Here is a 20,607-nt window from a genome sequence, read left to right as displayed (position 1 = left end):
AGCTGAAAAGGACTGCAAGGTTCAAATCCTATTTAAGGAATATCTAGGAAAACCCAAAGACAACAGGGGAGACAAAAATGAAAATTTTAGCCTCTGACACCGCAGCTACAACAAACGGTAAATACAGGCTAACATTTAGCCAGATAAATGTAAAACCTCATACTAAAGACCTATTGACCTCATTGCCTTTCATTCAATACATCATGTCTAGCTTTCAACAAAAAAATTATAAGGCATGCTAAGAGGCAGGAAAACACAGTCTGATAAGACATGGCAAGCATCAGAAACAGACTCGGATATGGTAGAAATGTTGTTAGAATTATCAGACCAGGGACTTTAAAATAACTAAGATAAGCTAAGTTAAGAAAAAGTGGACAACATGTAAGTACAGATGGATAATATAAACAGACGGAAATTCCAATAAAGATTTAAAAAGAAATTCTAGAAATCAAAAACACCATAATAGGAATAATGCCTTTGATGGGCTCATCAGCAGACTGGACATAGCCATGGAGAGACTCAGTGAACCTGAAATACATCAATAGAAAACAAAAGAGTAAAAAAGAAGGGAACAGAATATCCAAAAGATGTGGGACAATTACAGTGGGTGTATAAATGTCTAATGGGAATATCAGATGGAGAAGAGAAAGGATGAAACAGAAGAAATAGTTGAAGTAATAATGGCTGAGAATTTTCCAAAATTATTGACAAGCACTAAACCATAGGTCCAGGAAGCTTAGAGAATACCAAGAAGGATAAATCCCCCCAAATCTATACATATCACATACAAATTGGAGAAAATCAAAGAGAAAGATAAAATCTTGAAAGTATCCAGAGACAACAATGAAAAACAAAACAAAATGAAACATCTTTCTTATAGAGGAACAAAGGTAACTATTACACTGGATGTCTCTTTGGAAACCATGCAAGCAAGAAGAGGGGGGAGTGAAATAAGTGTTGAAAGAAAAAAACCACCAAACTAGAATTCTGTAGCCAGAAAAAGTATCCTTCAAAAGTGAGGGAGAGGGGACTTCCCTGGTGGCGCAGTGGTTAAGAATCTGCCTGCCAATGCAGGAGACATGGGTTCAAGCCCTGGTTCAGGAAGATCCCACATGGCGCAGAGCAACTAAGCCTGTGTGCCACAACTACTGAGCCTGCGCTCTAGAGCCCTTGAGCCACAGCTACTGAGCCCACGCACCGCAACTACTGAAACCCATGTGCCTAGAGCCCGTGCTCCACAACGAGAAGCCACCACAGTGAGAAGCCCACACACTGCAACAACAGAGTAGCCTCCACTCGCTGCAACTACAGAGAGCCCGCACCCAGCACGAAGACCCAAAGCAGCCAAAAATTAATTAATTAATTAAATTTTTTTAAGTGAAGGAGAGGGACTTCCTCCTGGCGGTCCAGTGGTTAAGACTTCACCTTCCAATGCAGGGGGTGCAGGTTTGATCCCTGGTTGGGGAGCTAAGATCCCACGTGCCTCACAGCAAAACCAAAAAAACCATAAAACATAAGCAATATTGTAACAAATTCAATAAAGACTTTAAAAATGGTCCACATTAAAAAAAAAAAAAATCTAGGGCTTCCCTGGTGGCACAGTGGTTGAGAGTCCGCCTTCCAGTGCAAGGGACACGGGTTCGTGCCCCGGTCTGGGAGAATCCCACATGCTGCGGAGCGGCTGGGCCCGTGAGCCATGGCCGCTGAGCCTGCGCATCTGGAGCCTGTGCTCTGTGACGGGAGAGGCCACGGCAGCGAGAGGCCCGCATACCACAAAAAAAAAAAAAAAAAAAAAAAAAATCTAAGAAGTGAAGGAGAAATAAAGACATTCTCAGACAAACAAACATTGAAGGAATTCATTGCCAACAGATCTACCTACCCAGCAAGAAATGTTAAAAGGAGTTATTCAGAGAAAAGGTAAATTATATAAGTCAGAAACTTGGACTTACGTAAAGGAAGAGTGTTTGAGAATGAATATATGAAGGTAAAATAAATTCTAATAATAAAGAACTGGAATAATCCCTAGCATGTCCCCTACTATACCAGTGTGTTTAGAATTGCTGGTTTGACAGCTAGTTTCCTTCCACCATTGTAGCTCATTTCTATTGCTACTGACCAAAAACAACAAAACAAAACAACGCTGTGACAATGAGAAAAGTGACACGACTGTGTGATTTGATTTTCATTTAATATCCACTCGAGGTGGGGATCGAGGTGAAGGGACTGGAAGGGATTGGTTTCTTCCAACCTCCCCCCATCCCCCGCCACTGCCACCACCCTGCCCTGGGCCTTTGGGAAACATTCACTGAAATATTCATTGAAATAACAGGCAAACTAATTTTCATTTCTTTTATTGCAGTTAATTCCTCTCCATTTGGTTGCTCTTTGTTGAGTTATTATCTTTGCCATTAATATTGAAAACATAGATTGGCAAACAATTTTCTAAAGCAGGAATTGAAAAACTATGGCCCCACCCCTTGTCTTCTGTAAATAAAGTTTTATTGGAACACAGCTACACTCATTCACTTAGGTATTGTATTGTTTTTGAAGATTGTATTATTCATTATGTATTGTATTTATGTAGCTGCTTCTGTGCTACAACAGCAAAGTTAGGTAGTTGCCACAGAGATCATTCAGCAAGAAAGACCTAGAATACTTACCATCTGCCCCTTTACAGAAAAAGGTTGCCCATCCTTGTTCTAAAGGAGGAAAGGGAATGCTAGCACCCTCTCGTCACAAAAGTTCCTATACTGTGAGCACTGTACAAACTAGGTATGTGAGACCTCAATACCATGGTGGTCTTAGGGTGAGACCTTCTGAATACTGACCTCAGTAACTAACTGCGGATAATCAACTGGTCTTCTCTTTCTCAGAGTTGAGCAGATCATCCATGTGATACCCCACAACACTTGGCTCTCCTCGCAGTAGGAAAGTGACCAAACTTCAGAATTCCTCTTTCAGTGGAGTTAGTGGTCCCGGCAATGACAATTTAGTTTCTTCCATTCTACCCAGTAGCTGCCTGGTATGCAAGTAAGGTGATAAAGCACCTTACATCGTCTCAGAGAGGGGTGTGTGTGTAACTTTTTAGTTCAACACAAATATTTATCATAAATTTACAATATGACAGACATTGTACTGGATTCTGGGTACAAGATAAATATGACACAGTCACAGCCATAGGATAGTTAAATATTTACCTTAAAGGGAAACTTAGTTTCTCATCACAGCAGTGAAGTTGGGCTACATCTTGGACCCTAATCAGATATCTGTTTAGTTCTGATAGAGTCTATGAAATAAAAAACAAAATTAGAAATATATAAATTTTTAAAAAATAATTTCCACTACTGAAGAATGCTTTTATATCCCAGAAGATGTAAGTGTTGAGTAGAACTCAGTTCAATTATGAAAAAGCATTGTTTGTGAAACAGTGAAAACTATATTTGAGGGTGTAGTCTAATTTTTAAACTACTGAAAACATTGTTTTATTATAAATGCTTTCCTAGCATCAAAAATAAGATGGGGGTGGGGTGAGTCAGAAGGGATCTATGGAGAAAAGGAGGTGAATGAAATGTTACAAATTAAGAAGTCAGGCCCTTTTACTGATCTAGCCATGGAGATGATCACTTGATGTGTATAGTGATCCAAAGGTAAAGTTCTGTGGGCTCTGTGAGTTCCAAGATTTTGGATTTTCTGTAATCCGATCAACTCCACGTCTTTCCCTATCAAAATGTGCAGATCTAAATTAGGCCCAAACAACTCCACCTTGCTTCCCCAGTTTGAGCAAATAACAATAACACTACCAGTCAATTGATATTTTAATTCAGTATAATTCATATAGTGAACTCCTAGTATATGCTGAACACTAGAAGACAAGTAAATCATAGTTCATACCTGATGGAGCTCCCGATCTTGTGAATAAAGGACTGAAGGAAAACGTGGCAGAGACCTTCAGGGTGCTGCAGAACACCTAGGAAGGGGCAGCTCACACTGGAGACGCTGTGGGATACTTTACAAGGCAGACGAAGATTGAAATGGATCTTAAAAGGATGAACAGCAGTTTATCCAGTGGAGTAGTAAAAGAAGGCAATTTCTGAGAAGGAAGAGCATGGGAAAAGCACAAATGTGTGAAGAGAGGCTCACGCTATTAAAGAACTGTGAGTAGATTTGTGTGGTTTGATCATAAGGTGGTAGGCAAGGCAGTGAGAAGGAAGGTAGAATGGGGCCACATGATATCCCATAGGTAACAGCCAGCAGAAGACTTCTAGGATTCCCGCCGATGTCCTCAGTGGGCAGAATCCTGCACTAGATACTATGTGCAGGGAGATATAAAACAGTAAAGACACAGCCCCATTCCTCAAAGGGGGTCATGATCACAGTAGTCCCAAGAAAGGGGCTAAGACTGCAGAGAAGTTATGGGATGGGGTCAAGACCACTTGTGCCTCTTCTCATCTAGCATGCTTGCCGATAACAGGGATGTGGAATATGAGAGCTTGGCAGCCCCTGGCACACAGGAGGCACTCAATGGATGTTAGCTGAATCAAAATCTGTATGTCTCCTTTTTGCCAGTGACTTGAGGTTATAATTCATGAGCATGAGACGGAGCAAGTGCATCAGAATACAGACCGGGCACCCACAGATGATTCTCTCTATGTCTGACAGCTGATCTTTCATAGTGATGTTCTGCTTCATCTAGAAAACAAGGTGATTTTAGGGAAACAAATTGTGATATTTTTATACATAAAAAATAGATTTAAATATTTTATGGCACTTGATAAGGGCACAGTATTTTCATAAACTATTATAAGAATCTCCATTTCCTGTACCCAAAATGTTTTAAAACAATGAGGTTAGCGACAACACTGTATTCAAAAATTTCTTCTGGGCATAATGCACTATCATTTACATTCAGCCCAGACTCCCATGCAGTGTGCACGCCACAGTGATATTTCCAGAATGATGGTACTGTACTCCAGGATGCTGAATTCCTGCAAAATATAGTTGTGAGTGCTGTACTTACTCAGGCAGGAAAGTTAACTAATACATGAAAAAGTACTTTCAGAAACAAAGGGTTTTACTCTTTTTCTTTTAGTTATCTAGAAAAATCACCCAAATACTCCATCCTTTTAAACTTTTATATCAATAAAGATTTTTTTTCAATTTTTTTTTAATTTTTTGCTTTATAACAAATTTAATCAGTTATACATAGACACATGTTTCCATATCCCCTCCCTTTTGCGTCTCCCTCCCACCCTCCCTATCCCACCCCTCCAGGCGGTCACAAAGCACCGAGCTGATCTCCCTGTGCTATGCAGCTGCTTCCCACTAGCTATCTACCTTACGTTTGGTAGTGTATATATGTCCATGCCGCTCTTTCACTTTGTCACAGCTTACCCTTCCCCCTCCCCATATCCTCAAGTCCATTCTCTAGTAGGTCTGTGTCTTTATTCCTGTCTTACCCCTATGTTCTTCATGACATTTTTTTTCTTAAATTCCATATATATGTGTCAGCATACAGTATTTGTCTTTCTCTTTCTGACTTACTTCACTCTGTATGACAGACTCTAGGTCTATCCACCTCATTACAAATAGCTCAATTTCATTTCTTTTTATGGCTGAGTAATATTCCATTGTATATATGTGCCACATCTTCTTTATCCATTCATCCGATGATGGACAGTTAGGTTGCTTCCATCTCCGGGCTATTGTAAATAGGGCTGCTATGAACATTTTGGTACATGTCTCTTTTTGAATTATGGTTTTCTCAGGGTATATGCCCAGTAGTGGGATTGCTGGGTCATATGGTAGTTCTATTTGTAGTTTTTTAAGGAACCTCCATACCGTTCTCCATAGCGGCTGTACCAATTCACATTCCCACCAGCAGTGCAAGAGTGTTCCCTTTTCTCCACACCCTCTCCAGCATTTATTGTTTCTAGATTTTTTGATGATGGCCATTCTGACTGGTGTGAGATGATATCTCATCGTAGTTTTGATTTGCATTTCTCTAATGAGCAAAGATGTTGAGCATCCTTTCATGTGTTTGTTGGCAGTCTGTGTATCTTCTGTGGAGAAATGTCTATTTAGGTCTTCTGCCCATTTTTGGATTGGGTTGTTTGTTTTTTTGTTATTGAGCTGCATGAGCTGCTTATAAATTTTGGAGATTAATCCTTCGTCAGTTGCTTCATTTGCAAATATTTTCTCCCATTCTGAGGGTTGTCTTTTGGTCTTGTTTATGGTTTCCTTGGCTGTGCAAAAGCTTTTAAGTTTCATTAGGTCCCATGTGTTTATTTTTGTCTTTATTTCCATTTCTCTAGGAGGTGGGTCAAAAAGGATCTTGCTGTGATTTATGTCATAGAGTGTTCTGCCTATGTTTTCCTCTAAGAGTTTGATAGTGTCTGGCCTTACATTTAGGTCTTTAATCCATTTTGAGCTTATTTTTGTGTATGGTGTTAGGGAGTGATCGAATCTCATACTTTTACATGTCCCTATCCAGTTTTCCCAGCACCACTTATTGAAGAGACTGTCCTTTCTCCACTGTACATTCCTGCCTCCTTTATCAAAGATAAGGTGACCATATGTCCGTGGGTTTAACTCTGGGCTTTCTATCCTGTTCCATTGATCTATCTTTCTGTTTTTGTGCCAGTACCATACTGTCTTGATTACTGTAACTTTGTAGTATAGTCTGAAGTCAGGGAGCCTGATTCCTCCAGCTCCGTTTTTCGTTCTCAAGATTGCTTTGGCTATTCGGGGTCTTTTGTGTTTCCATACAAATTGTGAAATTTTTTGTTCTAGTTCTGTGAAAAATGCCAGTGGTAGTTTGATAGGGATTGTATTGAATCTGTAGATTGCTTTGGGTAGTAGAGTCATTTTCACAATGTTGATTCTTCCAATCCAAGAACATGGTACATCTCTCCATCTATTTGTATCATCTTTAATTTCTTTCATCAGTGTCTTATAATTTTCTGCATACAGGTCTTTTGTCTCCTTAGGTAGGTTTATTCCTAGATATTTTATTCTTTTTGTTGCAATGGTAAATGGGAGTGTTTCCTTGATTTCACTTTCAGATTTTTCATCATTAGTATATAGGAATGCCAGAGATTTCTGTGCATTAATTTTGTATCCTGCAACTTTACCAAATTCATTGATTAACTCTAGTAGTTTTCTGGTAGCATCTTTAGGATTCTCTATCTATAGTATCATGTCATCTGCAAACAGTGACAGCTTTACTTCTTCTTTTCCAATTTGGATTCCTTTTATTTCCTTTTCTTCTCTGATTGCTGTGGCTAAAACTTCCAAAACTAGGTTGAATAAGAGTGGTGAGAGTGGGCAGCCTTGTCTTGTTCCTGATCTTAGTGGAAATGGTTTCAGTTTTTCACCATTGAGGACGATGCTGGCTGTGGGTTTGTCATATATGGCCTTTATTATGTTGAGGAAAGTTCCCTCTATGCCTACTTTCTGCAGGGTTTTTATCATAAATGGGTGTTGAATTTTGTGGAAAGCTTTCTCTGCATCTATTGAGATGATCATATGGTTTTTCTCCTTCAGTTTGTTAATATGGTGTATCACGTTGATTGATTTGCATATATTGAAGAATCCTTGCATTCCTGGAATAAACCCCACTTGATCATGGTGTATGATCCTTTTAATGTGCTGTTGGATTCTGTTTGCTAGTATTTTGTTGAGGATTTTTGCATCTATGTTCATCAGTGATATTGGCCTGTAGTTTTCTTTCTTTGTGACATCCTTGTCTGGTTTTGGTATCAAGGTGATGGTGGCCTCGTAGAATGAGTTTGGGAGTGTTCCTCCCTCTGCTATATTTTGGAAGAGTTTCAGAAGGATAGGTGTTAGCTCTTCTCTAAATGCTTGATAGAATTCGCCTGTGAAGCCATCTGGTCCTGGGCTTTTGTTTGTTGGAAGATTTTTTATCACAGTTTCAATTTCAGTGCTTGTGATTGGTCTGTTCATATTTTCTATTTCTTCCTGATTCAGTCTTGGCAGGTTGTGCATTTCTAAGAATTTGTGCATTTCTTCCAGGTTGTCCATTTTATTGGCATAGAGTTGCTTATAGTAATCTCTCATGATCTTTTGTATTTCTGCAGTGTCAGTTGTTACTTCTCCTTTTTCATTTCTAATTCTATTGATTTGAGTCTTCTCCCTTTTTTTCTTGATGAGTCTGGCTAATGGTTTATCAATTTTGTTTATCTTCTCAAAGAACCAGCTTTTAGTTTTATTGATCTTTGCTATCGTTTCCTTCATTTCTTTTTCATTTATTTCTGATCTGATTTTTATGATTTCTTTCCTTCTGCTAACTTTGGGATGTTTTTGTTCTTCTTTCTCTAATTGCTTTAGGTGCAAGGTTAGGTTGTTTATTCGAGATGTTTCCTGTTTCTTAAGGTGGGAGCATCCCATAGGTTTTGGGTTGTCGTGTCTCCATTGTCATTTGTTTCTAGGTATTTTTTAATTTCCCCTTTGATTTCTTCAGTGATCACTTTGTTATTAAGTAGTGTATTATTTAGCCTCCATGTGTTTGTATTTTTTACAGCTCTTTTCCTGTAATTGATGTCTAGTCTCATAGCATTGTGGTCGGAAAAGATACTTGATACAATTTCAATTTTCTTAAATTTACCAAGGCTTGATTTGTGACCCAAGATATGATCTATCCTGGAGAATGTTCCATGAGCACTTGAGAAAAATGTGTATTCTGTTGTTTTTGGATGGAATGTCCTATAAATATCAATTAAGTCCATCTTGTTTAATGTATCATTTAAAGCTTGTGTTTCCTTATTTATTTTCATTTTGGATGATCTGTCCATTGGTGAAAGTGGGGTGTTAAAGTCCCCTACTATGAGTGTGTTACTGTCAATTTCTCCTTTTATGGCTGTTAGTATTTGCCTTATGTATTGAGGTGCTCCTATGTTTGGTGCATAAATATTTACAATTGTTATATCTTCTTCTTGGATCGATCCCTTGATCATTATGTAGTGTCCTTCTTTGTCTTTTCTAGTAGTCTTTATTTTAAAGTCTATTTTGTCTGATATGAGAATTGCTACTCCAGCTTTCTTTTGGTTTCCATTTGCATGGAATATCTTTTTCCATCCCCTTACTTTCAGTCTGTATGTGTCTCTAGGTCTGAAGTGGGTCTCTTGTAGACAGCATATATATGGGTCTTGTTTTTGTATCCATTCAGCCAATCTGTATCTTTTGGTGGGAGCATTTAGTCCATTTACATTTAAGGTAATTATCGATATGTATGTTCCTGTTCCCATTTTCTTAATTGTTTTGGGTTCGTTATTGTAGGTCTTTTACTTCTGTTGTGTTTCTTGCCTAGAGAAGTTCCTTTAGCATTTGTTGTAAAGCTGGTTTGGTGGTGCTGAACTCTCTCAGCTTTTGCTTGTCTGTAAACGTTTTAATTTCTCCATCAAATCTGAATGAGATCCTTGCTGGGTAGAGTAATCTTGGTTGCAGGCTTTTCTCCTTCATCACTTTAATTATGTCCTGCCACTCCCTTCTGGCTTGTAGAGTTTCTGCTGAGAGATCAGCTGTTATCCTGATGGGGATTCCCTTGTGTGTTACTTGTTGTTTTTGCCTTGCTGCTTTTAATATGATTTCTTTGTGTTTAATTTTTGACAGTTTGATTAATATGTGTCTTGGCGTATTTCTCCTTGGATTTATTCTGTATGGGACTCTCTGTGCCTCCTGGACTTGATTAACTATTTCCTTTCCCATATTGGGGAAGTTTTCAACTATAATCTCTTCAAATATTTTCTCAGTCCCTTTCTTTTTCTCTTCTTCTTCTGGAACCCCTATAATTCGAATGTTGGTGCATTTAATGTTGTCCCAGAGGTCTCTGAGACTGTCCTCTGTTCTTTTCATTCTTTTTTCTTTATTTTGCTCTGCAGCAGTTATTTCCACTATTTTATCTTCCACCTCACTTATCCGGTCTTCTGCCTCAGTTAGTCTGCTATTGATCCCATCTAGAGTATTTTTTATTTCGTTTATTGTGTTTTTAATTGATGCTTGATTCATCTTTAGTTCTTCTAGGTCCTTGTTAACTGTTTCTTGCATTTTGTCTATTCTATTTCCAAGATTTTGGATCTGGGAAATAGAATCTTGGATCATCTTTACCATCATTATTCTGAATTCTTTTTCAGGTAGACTGCCTATTACCTCTTCATTTGTTAGATCTGGTGGGTTTTTATCTTGCTCCTTCTCCTGCTGTGTGTTTTTCTGTCTTCTCATTTTGCTTATGTTACTGTGTTTGGGGTCTCCTTTTTGCAGGCTGCCGGTTCGTAGTTCCCGTTGTTTTTGGTGTCTGTCCCCAGTGGCTAAGGTTGGTTTAGTGGGTTGTGTAGGCTTCCTGGTGGAGGGACTAGTGCCTGTGTTCTGGTGGATGAGGCTGGATCTTGTCTTTCTGGTGGGCAGGTCCACGTCTGGTGGTGTGTTTTGGGGTGTCTGCGGACTTTTTATGATTTTAGGCCACCTCTCTGCTAATGGGTGGCGTTGTGTTCCTGTCTTGCTAGTTGTTTGGCTTAGGGTGTCCAGCACTGTAGCTTGCTGGTCGTTGAGTGAAGGTGGGTGCTGGTGTTGAGATGGAGATCTCTGGAAGATTTTTGCCGTTTGATATTATGTGGAGCTGGGAGGTCTCTTGTGGACCAGTGTCCTGAAGTTGGCTCTCCCACCTCAGAGGCACAGCACTGACTCCTGGCTCCTCAATTTGGGATGATGTGTTGTCTATTCATGTATTCCACAGATGCAGGGTACATCAAGTTGATTGTGGAGCTTTAATCCGCTGCTTCTGAGGCTGCTGGGAGAGGTTTCCCTTTCTCTTCTTTGTTCTCACAGCTCCTGGGTCTCAGCTTTGGATTTGGCCCCGCCTCTGCGTGTAGGTCGCCAGAGGGCGTCTGTTCTTCGCTCAGACAGGACAGGGTTAAAGGAGCAGCCTCTTCGGGGACTCTGGCTCACTCAGGCCGGGCGGGAGGGAGGGGCACGGAGTGCGGGGCGAGCCTGCAGCGGCAGAGTTCGGCGTGACGTTGCACCAGCCCGAGGCGCGCCGTGCGTTCTCCCAGGAAAGCCGCCCCTGGATCCCGGGACCCCGGCAGTGGCGGGCTGCACAGGCTCCCGGAAGGGCGGTGTGGGCAGTGACCTGCGCTCGCACACAGGCTTCTTGGCGGCGGCAGCAGCAGCCCCAGCGTCCCACACCCGTTACTGGGCTCCGCGCTTTCAGTCGCGACTCGCGCCCGTCTGTGGAGCCCCTTTAAGCAGCACTCTTAATCCCCTCTCCTCACGCACCAGGAAACCAAGAGGGAAGAAAAAGTCTCTTGCCTCTTCGGCAGCTCCAGAGTTTTCCCGGACTCCCTCCCGGCTAGCTGTGGCACATTAGCCCCCTTCAGGCTGAGTTCTTGCCGCCAGCCCCAGTCCTCTCCCTGCGCTCTGACCGAAGCCCGAGCCTCAGCTTCCAGCGCTGCGCGCCCCGGCGGGCGAGCAGACAAGCCTCTCGGGCTGGTGAGTGCCGCTCGGCACCAATCCTCTGTGTGGGGATCTCTCCGCTTTGCCCTACCCAGGTATGTGTGGTGTTTCTTGCCTTTTGAGAGGTCTGGGGTCTTCTGCCAGCGTTCAGTAGGTGTTCTGTAGGAGTTGTTCCACGTGTAGCTGTATTTCTGGTGTATCTGTGGGGAGGAAGGTGATCTCCGCGTCTTACTCTTCCGCCATCTTACCCGGAAGTCTGTATCAATAAAGATTTTACTGTACTTCTACCGGTATCTGAAAACATTGTCTCATGTGATTTGGTTTAGAATAGGTGCCCTCGGAGCTCAAAATCACTGAATACAATGATTTCACATTAAAAGGATGAAAGACTTTGAAGTAAAGAATACCCCAGGAGGATAAGGTATTTCAGGATCTTTGAGTTAAGAGTGCACAAAAGCACTGTAACATTTTTAAAGGACACAGGCTCTTAGCAGCAGCCAACCTGATATATGTAACCTCTGTATTTTTTGATTACTTCAATTGCAGTGGTCAAGTCCCGTGGTCAACATGTTCTGCAGGAGTGTGAAGCCTCAGAGCATAGAGAAGATGAATATATTCTCCAGACCTTCGGGATGGGTACAAAAGCAGCTCCGGAAGGCTGTATGAGGCACAGACAAGGGAGCCCTGGTCTCTTTCTGATGGCCAGAGAACTCCCATACTTGGGGTGCCCCGGCTGTTCTCTCCCTCAGAGCTTACCTCAGCATCTTTGTAACAATGGTCTTATCAGGCCTCTTCAGGAAAGCTCGGATTGCTGGTATCATTTTTCTGCACTAAAGGTGAGCATTATATTGTCAAAACTCTATAAGACAGTTTTAAAGCATTCTATTCCACCAGGCAAGCACCATCTGTGAAGCACTCAAAAGCAGAAAGGCAACATCTACATCTAATCACAGTATTATTAACATGATAGGTGCCTACTGATATCCTAAATATACTGTTTTAATTATACCATAAACCTAACCCTATTCATTGAACTTAATAAGTATAGAAAACTGAAAATGGGCTTTGCGTGCAGGTAGGCCTGGATTAGAATTAGAATTCTAATTTAAGTCTATCTAATTCTATGTGACTTTGTCAAGTTACTTAACTTCTCTGAGCCTCAGTTTTCTCATGGATATCATATCTAACCTTGCAGTGAGTGGGGAGGGGGCGAATCCTATCCTTAAAGTGCCTGTCACACAATAAAGGTCATTTCCTAATAGTAAGACACTATTAATGGGTTCACCTGTAATACTGCTGTTAAGCATGTTTTCCACAGCAACATTAAAAAGGGGCTCCACTGTACTTAATATCTGTTTTAAAAGGTATTATTCATCACCATTACAGCCCCCAGGAAGTTAACTCATTTTTCTCAGATGGCAGTAATGCTAATTTCTAGAAGTCAAATAGTCACTGATTTCAGAAATGTTAAGAGCTAACATTTATTGCGTGCTTACTTATATGCACCCCCATGCTAGTGACATAGATACATTATTATCCATAACTATAAAAATGTTGGCACAAATTTGCCTGTGATAATATGTGATGCTTTGTTCCAATTCTTGTCCTAAAAGTCCATTCTACGAAACTGATTTATTCATGCAACTTTCACATAATCGAGTTGTCCTGCAGTGTTTAAACTCCCCAGGTGGGGCAGGAAGGACAGCAAGGGGCAATGTCTGAGGTCAGGAATCGTCCAGAGACCTCCCAGCCCCGGGCTTTCCCTTCAGGGCCTCAGTGCAGACAGGTAGACATGACCACAGTGGACGTGGGGACAGTGGCAGAGTGCACCACCACGTCACAGGGTGCCTCTCCTGCTACCCTTTTGATGTAAACTGAGGAGGGAAGAGAGGTATCCTACTGCCATCAGAGGAAATCCCAACAAGAGCAGCAAGGGGCATAGACGGGAGCTGCATATTCCCGCTCAGACAGTGGATGGCAGGAGTCACAACAGGGACGACTGTTCATAATGCACTCGCTCAGGAATGTAAGACAAAGGAACTCCTTAATTCATCGTGAGATTTCACACATTGAGTGTTTTTATTCCAATGTGTGGATTATGAATTCCATTTCTCCATGAGACAGCTGGCCTCGCCAAGGCCGCCCAGGGCTGTAGTGGCAGCATGGAGTCAGGGTTACCAGTCTTGCTTCTGCCTCATTGTGAAGCATGTTCCTGTAACCGAGCCCCAGGGTAACTGGGACAGGTGGGCGTCTGGCAGTTTGCATGAGGATTAGTTCAGTCCCACAACCAGTTCCAGGGTGCTGCTGTGTCAAGCACTGTGCCAGCCCGTAGCGACACAAAATTAGGTAAGTCAGGGTCCCCGTCCTCAAGGAGCTCACAGTAAACCAGAGAAGATCTGGAAGCCAAGAGTAGAGAAGAAGTCTTTCCTGGTAATTCTAGTCCTTCGGGTTACACATGAAACTTCCTCTCAAGCTCAGAAGGGCTAATAAGTGCCTGGATGGTCACTCAATCTTTTACCTTCTCCATAGTTTTCAGAATAACAGGGTAATTGTTGAAGAAATTGGTGTATATGTTCAACTGGCTTCCAAACTTTATGAATATTTCACCCACGCAGTGAGCTGGGCCCCATTCCTGTAGTCTGTCTCTCAAGTCATCTAGAAACCACCTGCAATATGAGGAAAGCCTGGCCATGAAATATTGGCCAGTGACAACCTATAAACTTAAAAAATAAATTCATGGTCAGTCGTTTAGGGCAGGGCTTTTGTCAAATCCTTTTGTCTTGACACTGAGCGGTTCAGATTTGACAGGAAAGGAGGAGATGGGAAGTGAGGAAGCAGGTTGAGTCAGGTGGTCTTCCACCGAAGACCTTCCACCAGTTTTCACCGAAACTCAGGCTGTTCTTTCCGTGTTTAGGGAAAAGTACCTGTGAACCCACCACTCCTGGGTAATTAGGTTGCCAGGTGGTCTATATTTTCTATATATCAAAATCCTGTTTTTGTAATGCAGAGGGAAAAGCCATACACTGGTGTAAAGAAATCCCACATCCTGATATTAACTGTGCTATGTTTATGTATGGAGAAATTAATTTTCCTTACTGGGACTAGGTAATTCTTTTCCTTATATTTGTACTTTTGAAAAGTTGTAAAATTAGTATCTTTACAATAGAAAACAGTTACAGTATTCAATTTTTTAAAATCTAATGGCCTTGAGCCTAGAACGATTAAAACTCCTAGAACACAATATCCTCTTTCCCCTCCAGCACTAGGTCTGCCCCACACTGCCCCAAATAAAATAGGACAATACTAACGTGTAATGCCATGTGATCTTCACCTGAAACGTCAACCCTGATTTCATGAACTAAAATTAAAATGTAAAAGTAATTTAAGAGAAAAATCAGACAACTCATTCTGCTTGAAATACTATAAGCACTGTTCTTGGTTAAGTTTTATCTTTCAAACACATGGTCTGTATATAATGCCTATTTAGACATATCCAATGAGTTAAAAAATACATCTATATATCCCACTTGGCAGTTGGTTTACAGCCCACATTATATTTTATGTGTATTTACATATTTTTAAAATACTGGAGTTATCTAAAATTTATCATCATTTTGACTTAAGGTTTCAGCTGTCAAAACTTCTGTTGTTGTCTTAAAACCATTGTCAAGTGTTATTACCAATAGTCGGGTGAGATTCTATCGTAATGACTGCACTATGTAAATGCCCTCCTCCTTGGTGGTTCCTGGGGGTGGGTTTGGGGATGAGTGAGCGCGGGGCCAGCGAGGTCCGCGGCGGCACCGTCCACTGTAGGCGGACCGGCCCTGGGTGTTGTGTGACTGGGAAAGAGCCTTGGGGGCTGAGCTCCGCGCTGCAGGGTTCAAGATTCTCTCTTTGCCTGTTGTCTAACCTTAGGGAAATCCTTTAAGTTTTCTGACTTTACTTCTTCCTCTGCAAAACGTGGGTCCTAACACCTGACTTACAGGATTCTGAGGTTGAAACGTGATAATAAATGTGGATGTGTGTTGCAGAAATGCTAGACGGCACGCATGCACTGTGTGTTACTGTCGCACAGGACCAAGCCTCTGCCTGTCTGCACCTGCTTCACCCACTACTACCCTTTCTAAACGGAAAGACAGAACCCTAAAAGTTATACTGATTATACTCAGCGTTTGAAGTCAGACCACAGCTGATGGGCGGTTAAACACTGTGAACCTTCACGCCCATGTACCATTTCTTTAAATGCCGTCCTAGTGTCCTATCAGAAAAGCAAGGAGTAGCACAGAGATGGCTCTTGCCGAGGACACGTCCATCCTCTTGGCTCAACTTCTTTTTAGAGCAGGATTTATTCAAAAGAAAAATCTACTGGCTGGATTTCCCCCAGTTATATTTGGAGGGTTCTTTCCCCCTAAGAGAAACCTTCAAGAAAAAAGGAAGAACGAACCAGAATAAACGTTGAAGCTTTTTTTTTTTTTTTGGTCAGGAGCAAAACAAATAGAAAATTCTTATTATGTGATAATTGGCTTACCAACTCAACCAGCAACTCAAACTTTGGACCGTTTTTGCTGAGGCTTGATTTTGTGTCCTGAGGATTATCTTCTATAACATTTCTTTCCTGAGGATTAAATGCAGACTTGGTTATCTGGGGCGGGCCCTGGGTGTCTAACTGCCCAGTCAGCGCCAAGCCCCCTGAGGCTTCAGAAGCTCTGCCCTGCAGCCATAACCATAGTGGCCCTGAGACACAATGAATTAAGCACTCGACAAATTTGATGCCTCTCTTTTAAATTTTACGTTAAAAAAATAATAACCGTTTGCTTCCTAGGAACTGCATGATAGTTGAGAAACTAAATTCAGTGCAGCTCCCATTCCCCTGGAGTCAGGAGAGGGATTCTGCTCTCGAGCTGCTCCTCCCTGGTGCCTGGGACCAGGCCTCTGCCTCAGCTCTGCTCTCTCACCAGGTAGCAGAGTACAAATAAGTTATCTTGCTTTTAAGCCGCCAGAAGCAAAAGCTCACAGTACTTTATAAAATTCACCTCTTTGTTCACCTCGTGAAAAAGCGTCAGAAGTCATTCACATGCCATTTCTAGATCTGTTTCCACATTAACTATGGCTTATTATTTCTTCACTTTGCCTTGTTAGTTGTTCTTTTGGCTTCCATATAATTTAGCACATTAAAAAAAAAAAAGCCCCCCCTTCGGCCTGCAGCATCCCAGGGTCCACCCCAGCAATGGTCCCACGTTTGTGCTGAGGCGTATCATAACTAATGGCCACTACTGCTGCCCTTGCTAGTCAAAGATGAAACTACCTATAGCAACCCATTGATATGTAGGAGGGAGACTGAAAGAAAAACACCAATTTATAAGCAAGACTCCTTTTGCCTTACTCTACTCAGGCAAAAACAAGTTTTTATTTTGTACCTGCAGCCATCCCTTATGGCTGCCTGAAGCCTTTGTATAAGACCCCTGGTCCTGGAACTGCACACAGCCAGCCAGCGCCTGAGCCTGAGCGCTTGCACAGCTGCCCCACAGAGCCTTTCTGCCATGTCCTTTGTCTTCCTCATTCGGGGCTGACCCATAGCGGCCTGGCATGTATTTATACTTAAATCTACTTTGAATTTTGACACAATAATTTCTATGCATGGAACACTCTCTTCTTTCAAAATAAATTATAGTGCTGATAATTTATATGGAGAAATGATAACTTCAACCAGTCAGGGTGACACCCGTAGTTGTGTAGGTAGACGTGGTTGCAGGCGTAAAATGAAAATGAAACTCAACTTGCCTGGCCGAGGTTAAGAGAACCCAAGCAGTACAGATCGGATTGTGGATCCCACAGACGAGGGAGGCCCCCTTATCTGGGATATCATCTTTTTGTACAGGCTCCCATGAGTGCTCAGGCATTAAACTTCAGGAGTGGACTCCTAGACGACCCTGGCTATCCTAGAACCTGCTTGCTCATACTGGGGCTTTGTTTCACCTCTGGCTCAGCAACAGCTTTTTAAATTTTTTATTTATTTACTTTTTGGCCATGCTGAGTGTCTTGCAGGATCTTAGTTCCCTGACCAGGGATCGAACCTGGGCCTCCTGCAGTGGCAGTGCAGGGTCCTAACCACTGGACCGCCAGGGAATTTCCAGCAACAGCTATTTTTTAAATGTAAATTTTTCTCTGTGGCTAGGAAATCAGTTTGACACAGTAATTGTGTTTGAACCTAAAAACAGTGAGTTCTCTCATTTTATATTATCCATCTAATTATTAGGATTTTTAGAGTCTATTTTTTGGTTAAGATACCATCCGCTCTTTGTTTTTAGGGATGAATTTGGATTAAGTAACAGGGGCAGCAAATTTTGCACTTTTTTTTTTTGTGGTACGCGGGCCTCTCACTGTTGTGGCCTCTCCCATTGCGGAGCACAGGCTCCGGATGCGCAGGCTCAGCGGCCATGGCTCACGGGCCCAGCCGCTCCGCGGCATGTGGGATCTTCCCGGACTGGGGCACGAACCCATGTCCCCTGCATCGGCAGGCGGACTCTCAACCACTGCACCACCAGGGAAGCCCTGCACATTTTTTTTTTTTTTTTTTTTTTTGCATTACGTGGGCTTCTCACTGCTGTGGCCTCTCCCGTTGCGGAGCACAGGCTCCGGACGCACAGGCCCAGAAGCCATGGCTCACAGGCCCAGCCGCTCCGCGGCACGTGGGATCCTCCCGGACCGGGGCACGAACCCGTGTCCCCTGCATCGGCGGGCGGACCCTCAACCACTGCGCCACCAGGGAAGCCCAGCCCTGCACATTTTTAAGAAAACAATTATTTGGAGTTGCTGGGCCTTTGCCTTGGCTCTGTCCATGACCCGTAAGGGAGACCCTGGATCACATGTTAGGAATTTTCCTCTAGGGTCTTAGTTATTGCTAACATCCTAGTTATTGCTGGTGCTTCTCCCAGAAAACACTTGGCTGCCTGAATTAGGGACCAGAAATAGTTGTGAAAATGACAGGTACAACTATGTCATATGTCGTGGTCAAGAACAACTATGATTCTTGCTGTGACTCATCACTGTGGTTGTATAGTATCAGTGTAAACACTATAGGCATATCAAGGCCAGGAGTTAACTACTGACTAGGCAGCAAGATGATAGATAGATAGATAGATAGATAGATAGATAGATAGATAGATAGATTGAGTGAGCTATATATGTATCTATCTATATGTATATACGTGTGTGTGTGTGTGTGTGTGTATTTGGTCCTGGATTTGGCAGACAAGCCCTCTTACACAAGCCCCTGTGGAAGGGTCTTTAAAACAATTGTCTCAGAAGAAGGCATTACTTTCCACTCCTATGGCTGAGAGTCTGTGTGCTCTTCTGGATGAGTATCTACACTTTTAAAAATAAACCCCAAGGTGTGGAGATACTCAGCTTCTCTATTTTATCTGAATTCAGCACCTACGTTTAATCTGTGGTTTTCCTTCCTAGGGTCCCCAAATTTGTTTCGTGGGCATCATGCACAAGCTCTCAAGTGTATAACAGAGAACCAAATAAGAATCTAACACCTATTTTTTTCTGATTTGATTTTGAAAAAGGAAGATATCAAAGACATTCCTAGGCATTAAGGTGTTTCACATCTCTGTAGTTTTATTACAGGCAGACGATGTAACAAGAGCAGGCCTAATTTCCAGCATGGAGGCAACTTTAAGCCCAAACTTTCTGCATCATTTTATTAAAGTGATTAGATGATTAGGTTGAAAAGACTTAATTCAGTGTGGGGTTTTTTTTGGCAGTAGAAAGAATGAAAGTATCCTTGAGAGGAAATGTTCTAGGTGACCATTCTTTTAGGGGTCAGAGATTCCAGAAATTGTTCTCAACAATAGTAAGGTCTTTCAGATGTAAAATGAACACTTCACAAGAAGAGGCACTTATAGTGCTTTCTTCAAGCTATCCTGCTCCAAAGAGGGGCATTTCTGGGGCCTGTATGTCCATGGTTGAGGGTGACAGCTTCATTCTTAGGAATAAATGTTGATGGAAGAACTTCAGTAAGGTTTCCAGGGAGTCAGGAATGACCCAGATGTTGTAAGGACTTTGGAATAATTTGGAACCTGTGTGATGTGGTTACATGTTGATTATTCCCTTTAGTGAACCAAGGGGAAATGAGTGGTACTGGAGCCCTGGGTGCTATTTTTCAAAGGTTTTCACAGGCTGAAGGAGGGATGGAGACTACATCCACCTTTCTGGGAGAATAATCCCCAGAAATCTCAAAGAAATAGTGGCCACCATAACAAGGCAAAAGGTCTCTGAGAAGCAGAAAGAGGATCTCGATTAGATGCCGGCCCTTGTGCCCCACCCCCTCCTGTGCATTCTGCTAAGAGGCATTAATCATGCTGTGCCATCTATGTATGTGTCAGTCTTATCCACCTCAAAGGCAGAGGCTGTGTCTTATTTTATGTCTATCCCCAGGGCTAGCACTGTGCCTAGCACATGATTGGTTCCTATAAGTGTTTAGGGAACCGCACTGAGAAGCTGGGGACTTGACCTCTGCCTGAGAAGTGGTTTGTGATGGTTAATTTTATATGCCAACTTGACCAGCCCACAGAGTGCCCAAATGTTGGCCAAACATTATCCTGGGTATGTCTGCTAAGATGTTTTTGGATGAGATTAACACTTAAATCAGGAGACTGACTAAAGCAGATTGTCCTCTCTAACGTGGATGGGCCTCATCCAATCAGTTGAAGGCCTGAATGGAACAAAAAGGCTGACCCTCTTGCAAGTAAGAGAAAATTCCTCCTACCTGGTAGCCTTCAGACTGGGACATTGGCTTTTCCCTGCCTTTGTATTTTAACTGAAACATCAGCTCTTCCTGGGTCTCTAGCCTGCCTTGCCTTTGGACTGGAGCTATTCTGTTAGCTCTCCTAGTCTCCAGCTCACTGACTCACGCTGCAGATCTTAGAACTTGGCAGCCTCCATAACTGCATGAGCCAATTCCTTATAACAAATCTCTTTCTCTATATATACACTCACATCCTATTGGTTCTGCTTCTCTGGAGAACCCTGATGAATACATAGTCCATGAGCGTTTCCTGAAGAGAGAGATTTCGGGGTGGGGCATCAGGGAAGCAGGGCTCTGACCTCTAAAGGGTTAGATGTCCCTGCAAATGTGTT

The 20,607-nt window shown here is 42.3% G+C and overlaps 1 protein-coding gene across 1 annotated transcript in view; it reads right to left on the bottom strand.

Moving 5' to 3' along the window:
• The window catches only part of ECT2L (epithelial cell transforming 2 like), a gene marked incomplete at its 5' end in the record, with an annotated part of 64,393 nt that overhangs the window by 7,248 nt on the left and 36,538 nt on the right, over positions 1–20,607 (bottom strand). Inside the window, 7 exon segments of the mRNA XM_081250499.1 lie at positions 3,198–3,286; positions 4,624–4,689; positions 11,966–12,021; positions 12,024–12,121; positions 12,220–12,293; positions 13,982–14,176; positions 15,908–16,078. Coding sequence (XP_081106625.1) covers positions 3,198–3,286; positions 4,624–4,689; positions 11,966–12,021; positions 12,024–12,121; positions 12,220–12,293; positions 13,982–14,176; positions 15,908–16,078 — 749 coding nt within the window.

Source organism: Mesoplodon bidens (assembly GCF_964165515.1).
Source record: "Mesoplodon bidens genome assembly, chromosome: 12".
Taxonomy (NCBI): domain Eukaryota; kingdom Metazoa; phylum Chordata; class Mammalia; order Artiodactyla; family Ziphiidae; genus Mesoplodon; species Mesoplodon bidens.
The sequence above is the reverse complement of the archived record's forward strand: the minus strand, read 5'-3'. Positions and strand labels throughout refer to the sequence as shown.